Source organism: Prunus persica, chromosome G5 (genome assembly GCF_000346465.2).
Source record: "Prunus persica cultivar Lovell chromosome G5, Prunus_persica_NCBIv2, whole genome shotgun sequence".
Classification (NCBI taxonomy): Eukaryota; Viridiplantae; Streptophyta; class Magnoliopsida; order Rosales; family Rosaceae; genus Prunus; species Prunus persica.
In genome coordinates this window covers 12,806,907-12,818,234 of record NC_034013.1, presented here as the reverse complement: position 1 = coordinate 12,818,234, position 11,328 = coordinate 12,806,907, and the positions used below count along the sequence as shown (strand labels likewise).

The 11,328-nt window shown below is 38.7% G+C and overlaps 3 protein-coding genes across 4 annotated transcripts; 2 read left to right on the top strand and 1 right to left on the bottom strand.

Annotated features, from left to right (window-relative positions):
* LOC18778063 (protein DMR6-LIKE OXYGENASE 2) lies at positions 3,381-5,165 on the top strand. Its single transcript, XM_007211131.2, has 4 exons — positions 3,381-3,657; positions 3,766-4,013; positions 4,248-4,569; positions 4,695-5,165. The coding sequence occupies exons 1-4, from the start codon at positions 3,436-3,438 to the stop codon at positions 4,938-4,940; spliced, it is 1,038 nt and encodes a 345-aa protein (XP_007211193.1). The 5' UTR covers positions 3,381-3,435; the 3' UTR covers positions 4,941-5,165.
* On the top strand, positions 5,316-7,968 carry LOC18776084 (caffeic acid 3-O-methyltransferase). Its single transcript, XM_007211196.2, has 4 exons — positions 5,316-6,831; positions 7,028-7,338; positions 7,435-7,499; positions 7,613-7,968. Exons 1-4 carry the CDS (start codon positions 6,410-6,412, stop codon positions 7,913-7,915), a joined length of 1,101 nt encoding a protein of 366 aa, XP_007211258.2. The 5' UTR covers positions 5,316-6,409; the 3' UTR covers positions 7,916-7,968.
* Positions 8,037-10,950, bottom strand: LOC18776413 (metal tolerance protein A2). Of its 2 annotated transcripts, none has more exons than XM_007209151.2 (2): positions 10,683-10,950; positions 8,037-9,418 (listed from the first exon to the last, which is right to left on the bottom strand). In XM_007209151.2, the coding sequence occupies exon 2, from the start codon at positions 9,416-9,418 to the stop codon at positions 8,216-8,218; it is 1,203 nt and encodes a 400-aa protein (XP_007209213.1). In that variant the 5' UTR covers positions 10,683-10,950; the 3' UTR covers positions 8,037-8,215. The 2 variants fall into 2 exon arrangements, with proteins under 2 accessions (XP_007209213.1, XP_020420147.1); XM_020564558.1 differs by lacking the exon at positions 10,683-10,950 and adding an exon at positions 10,558-10,658.

The window sequence follows — 11,328 nt, the reverse complement described above, 5'->3', positions numbered from 1 at the left end:
TCATGAGGAGATGCTTAGAGAGGCAAGAGCGAGAAACAAATGAGAGAAGCCGTAGACAAGCTCAAAGGCAAAGGTTGCAGAGAGAAGAAGATCAACAAGTTGTCATAGCAATGGTTTTGCTTTATGAAGAGAACCAATGTCGCCGCCGTGGTTCACAAGTCAGCTGTGGCCCGAATGTGGACAAACATAGGCATTCTCGGGGTAAGAATTTTTTGGAAGATTATTTTGTCACATCCCGGGATCAACTCTGCTGTAGCACGATATTGTCCACTTTGGGTCCCCCCTCTCTGGCCCTCACGGTTTTATTTTTGGGAGCTCACTGGCTTCGGAGTCGTAGAAACTCCGAAGTTAAGCGAGTTGGGGGCCAGAGCAATCCTAGGATGGGTGACCCACTGGGAAGTTGGTCACCACTGGAAAGTTGGTCGTGAGCTCCCAAAAATAAAACCGTGAGGGCCAAAGAGGGGGGGCCCAAAGCGGACAATATTGTGCTACGGCGGAGTTGATCCCGAGATGTGACATATTTTATCCCAACTTCTTTGTACTCTGATGTTGATTTTTGAAGGCGATATAGAATGCAACCCCATTTGTTCAATAAAGTTATGCATGATATTTGCAATTATGATGCATACTTTGTTCAAAAGTGTGATGTTGCTGGGGTTTTGGGATTTATTCTGGAGCAAAAGCTTACAGCTGTTATACGAATGTTGACATATGGTTCATCTGCTGATTAGGTGGATGAGATTGTCCGGATGAGGAAGTCCAATATGTTGGAGGCCTTGGTAAGATTTTGTGATACAGTCAAAACTCTGTAGCAAACCTACTCCCAGGGACCTCCAACAGCTTCTACAAAAAGCCGAAGCTCGAGGATTTCCATGAATGATTGGTAGCATCGATTGCATGCACTGGCAATGGAAGAATAGCTGCATGGTAAGGAGATTACGGAAATAGAAAAGGCCAAAAAAGTATCATCCTTGAAGCCGTTGCTGGATTCGATACCTGGGTTTGGCATGCCTTCTTCGGAGTTGCTGGATCTCAAAATGACCTCAATGTGCTGGGTCAATCCCCGGTCTTCAACAATGTTTTGAGAGGTGAATGCTCGAATATCACTTATTAAATCAAAAATTCTGTCTACCAGAAGGGGTATTATCTAGCTGACGGCATCTACCCGAGGTGGACCACATTTGTCAAATTCATTCCGAATCCCTGATCCCATAAGCAAAGATTATTTGCTTCCTATCAAGAAGGATACAAGAAAGATGTCGAAAGGTGTTTTGGCATCCTCCAAGCTCGGTGGTTGATCATTCGAGGTGCAATGCATATGTTTGATGAGGAGGTGCTGAGAAGCATTATGATAACTTGCATCATCCTCCATAATATGATTGTGGAGGATGAGTATCATTACGATGCTGCAAAGGTCTACGAACCGGATCCCATGAACACGGCCTTGACACGAATTTATGAAAGGCTCATGGGGCCAAGTGGAGAACCATTGGAGCAGGAACCGTTGGTTAGGGATGGTCGTTTCATGACCCTTATGATAGATCGATATATAGAGATGCAATCTTCTTATATTCATGAAAGGCGTCAAGTTGACTTGATAGAGCATCCATGGGTGATGAAAGGCAATGACGGTGAATGATGGAGCATAGATGCTTTGGTTAGGTTTTATTTAGTTATGGTTTGGTTGTGTTGTTTTTTTATATCATGGTTTGGTTGTGGTTTGTTTTTATTATTGTGCTTTGCTTGTAATTTTTTTTTATTTTTTATTATGCTTTGGTTGTGGTTTTTCCTTTTAATTATGTTTTGTTTGATGTATAGAATATGTTGAATAAAAAGGTGTTTTATTGAATGCTTTGTTTATTAAATAAAGAAAGCCAATACAAGTAATCAAGAATTACTACTACTAAAATAAAATACATGAATTACAACAACTTTAATACAAAACATGAAAAATACAAATAAATAAAAGGTATGCCAACTAATTTAATGGTTTTGATCATTCAACCAATCCGTGTTGCTAGGTCCATCGTTACGGAAAAGTCTTCTTCTCATAACATCCCTTTGTTCTAGCTTCCAAAATTGTTTTGTTTCAGGGGACATATGGCTTGTATCCATGACCATGGTTTCCCGATCCGTCTTGTCAATGTGTTGTTTGTGCAAATACTCCCTTTCTTGTACATATTCTGCTCGAATTGCCATCTCATTCTCTTGGTGTTTCTTTTCAATTTCAATTCTTATGGCGCTCTGCCTTGCAATTTCCTCCAAATTTTTTGATGTATTAGTGCTAGAATTCCTCTCTTTCTTCGCCTTCGTAGCATTTCAGCCAATGGGCCTCGACTCCTTTTCGATAAGTGAGTCTTGACTCATAGGGGAATTGAAAGGTGAATCCGATGTCGTTGAATCATGGAGTGGCGTCTCGTTTAACATAAGGAGGGGACCCGTGGGAATAATTTTGAAGCGTTTGCAATTTTTCACCACCTCCCAACATTCTTGATTGTTGAAAGATTTTTTGCCTTGCCCAATTGCAACAAACCACATCTGTGCTCCATGCCCTTCCGGTTTCGATAAAAGAAGCCATAAATATAAGAAATAAAAATACAATTTGAAAGAGAATACAATGTTGAGTAACGAGTAAATAATAGTAGAAGTAGAGGAAAATGTATGAGGATTGGTGTTGAAAGTGAAGGGTATTGATAGGTATTTATAGAAAAAAAAAAATTCATAATTTTTTGGTATTTTTTTCATAATTTTATAGGCAAAAAAAGGCCAGTTGTTGGATGGAGGAGGAGAAGCAAATTGGAGCGTCCAGGCGAAGACACGTGTCTTCTAGCCATTGGAAACGTGCACGGATGACGTCAGCCTCCCCCTTGGGCTGCAGGTCGGGCCAGCCCGTCTTTGTGGGTCCCACAGCCAGCCCGGGCAAAAATGGCCCGTTGGAAGTGGATTTTTCGCCTGGCCTCCCCCCAACCTCGGGCTTGGGCTCCTCGGTGGAATCGCTCTAAAACCACCATTTTTCTCTTTTGTCTGTGTTCATGTTTTGGTTTTTGTGTATTGTAATTAAATTGGACCTTTCATTTCTTGCATCGTCTTCTAGCTATACACACAAGTTTCTTCTGGCCATCTGATTTTTTACTCAGTTATTTATGTAAAGCAATTTGAAGTATATATCAGAAGCTACACATTTAACTTCTGATAGTGAAGCTTATATAATATGAGTAAAAAAATGACTTTCTACACACAATTTGGACACGTTTTCCAAGCTACCGTTTGATGACTTTATGAGAAGCTTCTACAGTTCTCTGCTTGACTATATATTATTTCTTCTTAGAGTAATGTCTCTTCAAATGTTATAAATAGGGAAATGGGGATCAAAACCACAATTCACCAAACCTACCAGTTTAGTTTTTGCAAAACTTCTCTTCAGTCTTGAGCAAAATGGCCACAGCAACAAAGCTACTGCTAACAGACCTCATGTCTGGTGTGAACCATGTCCCCTCAAACTACGTTAGGCCCATCTCTGACCGTCCAAATCTCTCTGATGTTCAGATATCAGATGCCTCCATTCCTCTCATTGATCTCAAGGACCTCCATGGCCACAACCACTCTAATATTATCAAACAGATTGGCCTAGCTTGCCAAACTGATGGTTTCTTTCAGGTATATTAATATATCCCATTTTTTCATTGATAATTCTTACACATACTGCATGTTTACATAAATGAATGAGTAAACAAAATTATGGACCAACCCTTTTATATTTGTCAGGTGAAAAATCATGGGGTGCCAGAGGAAATGATCAAAGACATGTTAAGTATAGCAAGAGAGTTTTTCAAGTTGCCAGAGAGTGAGAGGTTGAAGATGTACTCAGATGACCCTTCAAAGACCACAAGGCTTTCCACTAGTTTCAATGTCAGGACTGAAAAACTTTCCAACTGGAGGGACTTTCTGAGACTCCATTGCTACCCTCTTGAAGACTATGTCCAAGAATGGCCTAACAATCCCCCATCATTCAGGTGAAAAAAGGGTTCTTGCCTTTTCTGTCAATTGATCACCATCTTATGCTAATTAATACTCATAAGGGGCTTGTAGCTCAAATGGTTAAGAGTATTTATTCATGCATGCGAGGTCATGTGTTTGATTTCCCTCTCCCCAATATCGCTTGTATCCAACATACTCAAACTCATTCACTTCTAATTAATTAAATTTGGGCCACATAACTGATGATCTGGCACTTTGTTTGTCCACAGGGAGCAAGTGGGTGAGTATTGCACAACTGTGAGAGGGCTGGTGCTGAGATTGCTTGGGGCCATATCAGAAAGCTTGGGCTTAGAAAAGAACTATATTGTTGAGGCATTAGGCAAGCAAGGCCAGCATATGGCTTTGAATTACTATCCACCCTGTCCAGAACCAGAGCTTACATATGGATTGCCTGGACATACAGATTGTAACCTAATCACCATCCTTCTCCAAGATGATGTGGCTGGATTGCAGGTCCTTAGAAATGGCAAGTGGGTTGCTGTCAACCCCATTCCCAACACTTTTATTGTCAATATTGGTGATATGATGCAGGTAAAAATTAATTAATATGCTCTAAATATTTGGAATTATTACCTTATTAATAATTAATAAGACCCAAAAAATGCAACTTCTGATTGATTTTAATTTTTTTTCTCTCTCTTTTTTTTTGGTGTCAGGTAATTAGCAATGATAAGTACAAAAGTGTGCTGCACAGAGCTGTGGTTAACTGCAACTCTGAGAGAATATCAATTCCAACCTTCTACTGTCCATCACCTGATGCAGTGATTGGGCCAGCCAAGGACCTGATCAGCCATGATCAACCAGCCATGTACAGGAACTTCACATATGCTGAATACTTTGAGAAATTCTGGAACAGAGGACTTGCAACTGAGTGCTGCTTAGACTTGTTCAAACCCAATTGATGATCATGTATGCGAATGCTGCAATTTTATTATCACTAGCTTTGCACAACTACCCAACATGCCCTCAATAAAATTTCGCCTTCTTTTTTGGGTTAATGAGAGTTTAGTACAATGTGATTGCACTGGTAAGACCTGTTAGTCCATGTCCTCTCTATTTTTCTGTTAGATCTTCTATTCATTGCCTACTTGGCACTTATGAGTCCCACATTTTGGTTTTGTTTTGTTGTAATAAAATATTAATACAATATTTTTAAAAAATTAAAAAGAGAAAATATCTTGGGACCAGGACTAACATCCCTTAAAAGACCTGGATATCTAATTGCAAAAATCAAGAGGATATGAACTAACATGTTTTACAAGTGCAATCACATGGTACTAAACTATAATAAACTCTCCTTTTTTTCATAACTTCTTTGCATGCATAAAACATTAACCATGCACAAAATACTGGTGTGCATAGTAGAAAGAAGAAAGGTTTATAGATGCAATAGTTGAAGGGGACATAATTTCAACCATTTAGATGCAGAAATAGTGAGACTTAGGTGGAGCTTGATTTGGGTAAGCCCTTTGCAATCTCTGGAATTTCTAAAATTCTCTTTTTGTCACATCAGTGAAGAAAAAAAAAATTACCCCAATCAAATGTGACCTGATTATTAAAATGTGAACCGCACGGCTGTATAATATTCCTCCTTTATGTCTTTCCCCTTCGCACAGTGGAGAATATTTTTATTTAGGTACTGATGCAGAATATGGTGTGCTTTATATGAAAAGTGTTTTTGTTCTTACTTAAGAATGATGGAACTCTTCCTTGCCTTTTCTGTAGTTCCTGTTTTTTTTTTTTTTAAATTTTATAACTTTTTCTTGTTTCTTGTTTGTATTTACCTAAATGGAGCAAATAATTTTACTTTGGAATATATCGGTCCAAGTTGCATCTTGTCGGTAAAACAGGTTTTTTTTTTGGGGGGGGGTAAAAAATAGGGCTGTGTGGTTGGACCGACAAAACCAGCGGGTTATCAAAGATAACATTCGGCAAACCGTTCCGACGACTTGATCGGTACAACCAACCATCGGCAAACCGGCCTTGGTTGATCTGGTAGCAGTTCCTAATATGGTCTTCCTCCAGTTGTTGGTTATGAGCATTTGGTGTGGTGTGGTTACCACACCGAACACAACCCCAGTTAAAAATGTAAAGCAGGCTAGTTTCAAACAAATTTGTTAAATGTAGCAAAGTTTGATTGATGTTATTTGGGCTTCCAGAAGCAAACCTCCTTTTTTTTTTTTTTCTTTTTTTTAATGTAAGGCAAACTGACTTTGGATATAATAAAATGGTGCAGTCAAGCCTCCAAAATAGAAGCTCAATTTCTTCGTCTAGCAACCAACAAATTTCAGAATAGTTCGAAACGTTGAAAACCATTTTGAACTCTCATGCATATATAAAAGTTCAAAACCCTACAAACCAACATACCAACATGAAGGAAAAACAGGTGACAAAAATGGCCACCAATGAAGAAGAGGAAATTCACTCCCAATATGCTATGCAATTAGCAAGCGCATCACTTGTGCCTATGGTGCTCAAAGCAGCCATAGAGCTTGGAGTGTTTGACATACTGCACAGAGCTGGCCCTGGAGCCCTGCTTTCAGCCACCCAAATAGCATCTCTGCTTCCCTCTAACAACAACCCAGGTGCCGATTTGGTTCTTGATCGTATGCTTCGCCTTCTGTCTGCTTACTCTGTTCTCGCTTGCTCTGTCACCTCACACCAAACTGATGGGGAGGCTCTCAGGCTTTATGGGCTGTCACCTGTCTCCAAATATTTCATCAAAAACCAAGATGGTGTGTCATTGGCACCTTTACTATATTTGTGCAATGACAAGGTCACCATAGATAGCTGGTATTTTTCTATTGAATTTTGAAAAATACTTGTCACGTTATATGGATACCTTACAATTTGACGTGTACAATTTTTTCCTTTTGTGCTTTTAAGGAGTCGTTTTTGTATATGTGTCAAACTCTGTGTTTTTTTTTTTCTCATCAGTGTGGTCATCTTCATATATTGTAAATTCTTTAAGAAATTAATGTCACTGCAGGTTCCATTTGAAAGATGCAGTTTTGGAAGGAGGGCTTCCATTTAGCCAGGCCTATGGAATGAATGTGGTGGAGTACGTTGGGAAGGATGAAAGATTTCGGGGAGTGTTCAAGGACTCAATGAAAGAGTTCAACCCCATTTTTATGAAGAAGATTTTGGAGACTTATAAGGGTTTTGTAGGTCTAAAAACACTTGTAGATGTGGGTGGTGGTGATGGTACTATCCTTAACATGATAATCTCCATGTACCCTGCCATCAAGGGTTTCAACTATGATTTGCCTTCTGTTGTAGAAAAGTCTCCCTCCCATCCTGGTATGATATCAGCTTCTTGCTTCCCATCAGACAATTTAGTGTATCACTATTTACTTCACTTTGCTTTGCTGACTTATGGAGGAGTTTTGCTTTCAGGTATAGAGCACATTGCAGGAGATATGTTCGTAAGGATTCCGAAAGGAGATGCCGTTTTCATGAAGGTTAGGTTTGTTAGAATTATCCGAAGTCTTCAAAGTGCTTAAAAGATTTTTCGATTTCCTCCGAAAAGTCTGCTATCGTAACTTGCAACTAATGTTAATGGTTTTAAAAACAGTGGATGCTACATGGCTGGGATGACAAACATTGCTTGATGATACTGAAGAATTGCTATGAGGCCTTGCCAGACCATGGGAAAGTGATACTGGTGGATATGGTGGTACCAGAAGCCCCTGAAACTAGTCTTTCTGCTAGCAGTTTGTTTCAGTTTGATGTGTACCTGATGAACACTAATGCGATGGGAAAGGAGAGAACAGAGAAAGAATTAGAAAGTTTGGCAAAAGAAGCAGGGTTTTCAAACATTCGAGTTGCATGTTCTGCTTTTACTTTTTCAGTCGTTGAGCTGTTTAAAAACGTGTAATATCCAGTTGGATGTGTTTTATTTTTCATTAATTACTCTTCTTTTCTTTTCAATTGATTGTAATTCTTTTCATCATAAAATGCAGCAGATTGCAGACAAGTATTTTGTGCACAGAGAGGTGTACTAAATTGTAATCCCTTCAAAATAAAAGTATTTTTTTTTAATAAGAAAGAAATATAAGAGCAAACCAAAGAGACAGTAGATACGATCTATCAACTGTGGAAAAGAATTTAAGTCTTAAAAATGCCGAACCCACCTAATTCCAACACTCAAGCTATGAAAGATTATCTCCCTCCAAATCTACTGACGCTCTATCTGAATGGTTATATGACTGATATTATATTCTCTCTTGATATAGTCTATAACCTTTTCAAGTACCATGTCAGCATTAGCATCTGACTTCACGATAACATGGCAAGCCATTAACACCTTGCCAACAGTTATGGCCCATATGTGCAGTTCGTGAATGGCAACTACCTCATCCATCTCACAGAGGCCCTTCTCAAGCTTTGTGGCATCAATCTCTCTAGGAGTGCTCTCCATCAGAACCTCCAAAATATTTCGCAGCATCCTGATTGTTGTCGCCAGCACAATCAATGAAAATACAAGGGTGCATATCAGATCAATAATCTTCCACTCAGGCTTGTACCATATAATTCCTCCACCAATCATCACTCCGATACTCTGAATGGAATCCCCAAGTACATGAAGATAAGCCCCCTGCACGTTGATATTTTGTTGCTTCGTCTTTTTAACTTCTGGTTTCTTTTCGCCTTCACAGCCAGGCTTGAGCAGAGGTTCCGTGTGATCATGATTGGAGTGCACCACATGATGGTGAGCGTGTGTCGTCACAGTAATCCCATGGCTATGTGTACCATCATGATCCTCATTACTGTGATGATGATCACCGTGCCCATGACCATGTCCATGTCCATGCCCATGCCCATGCCCATGATTATGACCCAATAAGAGTGCCATGGCAATGTTAACCACTAAACCAAATGCAGAAACAACAAACATGAGAGAGCCCTTAACTTCACCAGTCTTGTTGACAAGTCTATTAATGGCTTCATAAACAAGGATCCCAGCAAGAAGCCAAATCATCTGGATGGAAACAAGAGCACCTAAGATTTCAATCCTGAAGAAGCCATAAGACTGACGAGGTGTTGCCTCCCATCCTGATGCCCAAAGCGAAAACAGAGATATTGCAAATGCTGCAACATCTGACAATAGATGAGCAGCATCAGTCAGAATTGCAAGACTGTTGGATTTAATACCCCCAACAACTTCCACACTCATGAAAATAACACAAAGTATAACTGCTATCAAAAGCTTCCGCATGGATGCCGACCGTTCCTGTGCATCTTTGGAACTGGTTTTAGCATCTGAAAATCCACAAGGTCCTTCCCCACAAATCTTTCTCACACCCAGGCTTGTCTCTATAGCTGGCACATCTCCAGATACTTCAATTATATGCGCATGCCCAGAATTTTGCACTTCCATCTGAAAAGCACCAAGAAATTATAAGAGATGAGGCGTTATTCAGATTTTTGAGGCGAATGCTGGCAAATTTTTATGTCAGATATGACCACAAAAAACACATAAAAATCAGAAGAAAAAGAAAAACCAAGCTTGAGAGCAATAATAGTGGGAAAAAGACAACATGAAACTGACTGAATGAATACAAGATGGCAAACAACAAAGATTGAAAGATAACAAGCACATCTATAAGCATTTGATTGGCTGTCATGGAACTCAAAGAAAGCACATGAATAAACGTGTTTTCTCATGTCACCTCCCTAACTAGATCATTTGTATAACAGCCCAACAGAGTATTCCGATTACAGAAAAAATATTATAATGTACTTCTGCCCAATCCTATATTTGTCCAACCATCCTTCAGATACCCAATTTCGACCTACCTCTTGTACATTTGTATCTTCCCAACAATCATAATTACAGGTTAGTTAAGTTTAGGAAAAGCTCCTAGAAATAGAGCACTTCAATCCTAAAACTTTGCCCTGACACCAAAATGCAAAGAGGGCATATCAAAACATATGTAACCCCAAAAGCCAGAAACACAAACAACAGAAGGAATAATACTACTGGAAATCGTATCTTGCATTTCTTTAACTACTCTTCAGCATCCTCCTTAGAAGCATTTCGGGTAGTTTACTCATATCAATCACCATGATCCAATTGATGATAAACATTTATTCTTATAAAAATAACTAAAATCTAATTGGCTGAAGAAGGAAAAAAAACGTTGTATACAGCCACACCAGTAAAATTCAGAGGAGATACATAAGAATAAAAAGAAAGATACCGGAGGCATACATGAAAATTGAGAGGATGGGAATGAAAAAAATTATTATGCATACCTTAATCAGAGAACAAAAGCATACGTTCATAAATCATACAAACAAGGATAACAACAGACGCATTATGATATACCAACACATAAAAACCAAGCCAACAAAAAAAGAAAACTTTATACGCAGCTGTTTACGTATGCATCCAGATAACCAAACAAAAAATCACGAGACCCATCAAGCAATATCGCGTAAAAAGTGCAGAAAAACAGAGCAAAATCCAAAACAACTAATCAACAGCACCCAAATAAGATAACATAATAAACTCACTTTTCCCTCTCTTTCAGGATCTGGGTAATTGAAAAAGCATTGGATTTATGGATTCAAGTACATAAATATATAATAAAAAGAATATTTTTATAATGAATCCAGAGAGAGATAAAAGATAGAGATACCTCTGAAAGCAGTAATGTTCAGAAGGGTAAAGGTGAAGCTGAAAAATAGGTACGAATCGTTGGAGCTACAATAGAATTGTGGTGGTCCTCAGATTCTCTAAATATTACTGTGGAGGAAACCTTTCTGCTTGAAACATGACATAGGCATAAGAATATTTAGAGATAGGGAGAGAGAGAAGGTGGTGCAAATGTCACAATCGCTAATTCCACTTTCAGAAGGTTTAGGGTTGAATAGTTTTTGCTTGCGAAGATGATTTGGTTTTCCTTGTTTGCTAGTACATGAATCACAATTAAGGACTTGATTTCTTTTACCTTTATATGCCCTTTTGCCTTTTGGGCCGCCAATCCATGGATTGGTTTTTTGGGTACTAAATCCAATTAAGAGTCCAATTTCTAATAACTATTGTCTTTATCTTCTTAATTAGAGAAATTTGTATAAATACCACCTGAGCTAGTAAGGGTGTGCGTATTTACCACCCAAAGAATAAAATTTGACTGATTACTGTCTAGACTTCAACTTTAGTGCAAATCTACCACCTCAGTTAGATATAACAGAAAATCTCTGTTAAATGAAGTTATCGTAGAGTTTTGTCAATTACTATGCACTTAAAAAAAGTAAAAGAAATTAAAAACAAAAACAACCCCA

Coding starts and splice junctions, on each gene's coding strand:
- LOC18776084 (XM_007211196.2), top strand. CDS start 6,410: ATGAAGGAAAAACAGGTGACAAAAATGGCCACCAATGAAGAAGAGGAA. Junction 7,339..7,434: donor AAAGTCTCCCTCCCATCCTG/GTATGATATCAG, acceptor TTTTGCTTTCAG/GTATAGAGCACATTGCAGGA. Junction 7,500..7,612: donor GAGATGCCGTTTTCATGAAG/GTTAGGTTTGTT, acceptor TTTTAAAAACAG/TGGATGCTACATGGCTGGGA.
- LOC18778063 (XM_007211131.2), top strand. CDS start 3,436: ATGGCCACAGCAACAAAGCTACTGCTAACAGACCTCATGTCTGGTGTG. Junction 3,658..3,765: donor AAACTGATGGTTTCTTTCAG/GTATATTAATAT, acceptor TATATTTGTCAG/GTGAAAAATCATGGGGTGCC. Junction 4,570..4,694: donor ATATTGGTGATATGATGCAG/GTAAAAATTAAT, acceptor TTTTGGTGTCAG/GTAATTAGCAATGATAAGTA.
- LOC18776413 (XM_007209151.2), bottom strand. CDS start 9,418: ATGGAAGTGCAAAATTCTGGGCATGCGCATATAATTGAAGTATCTGGA.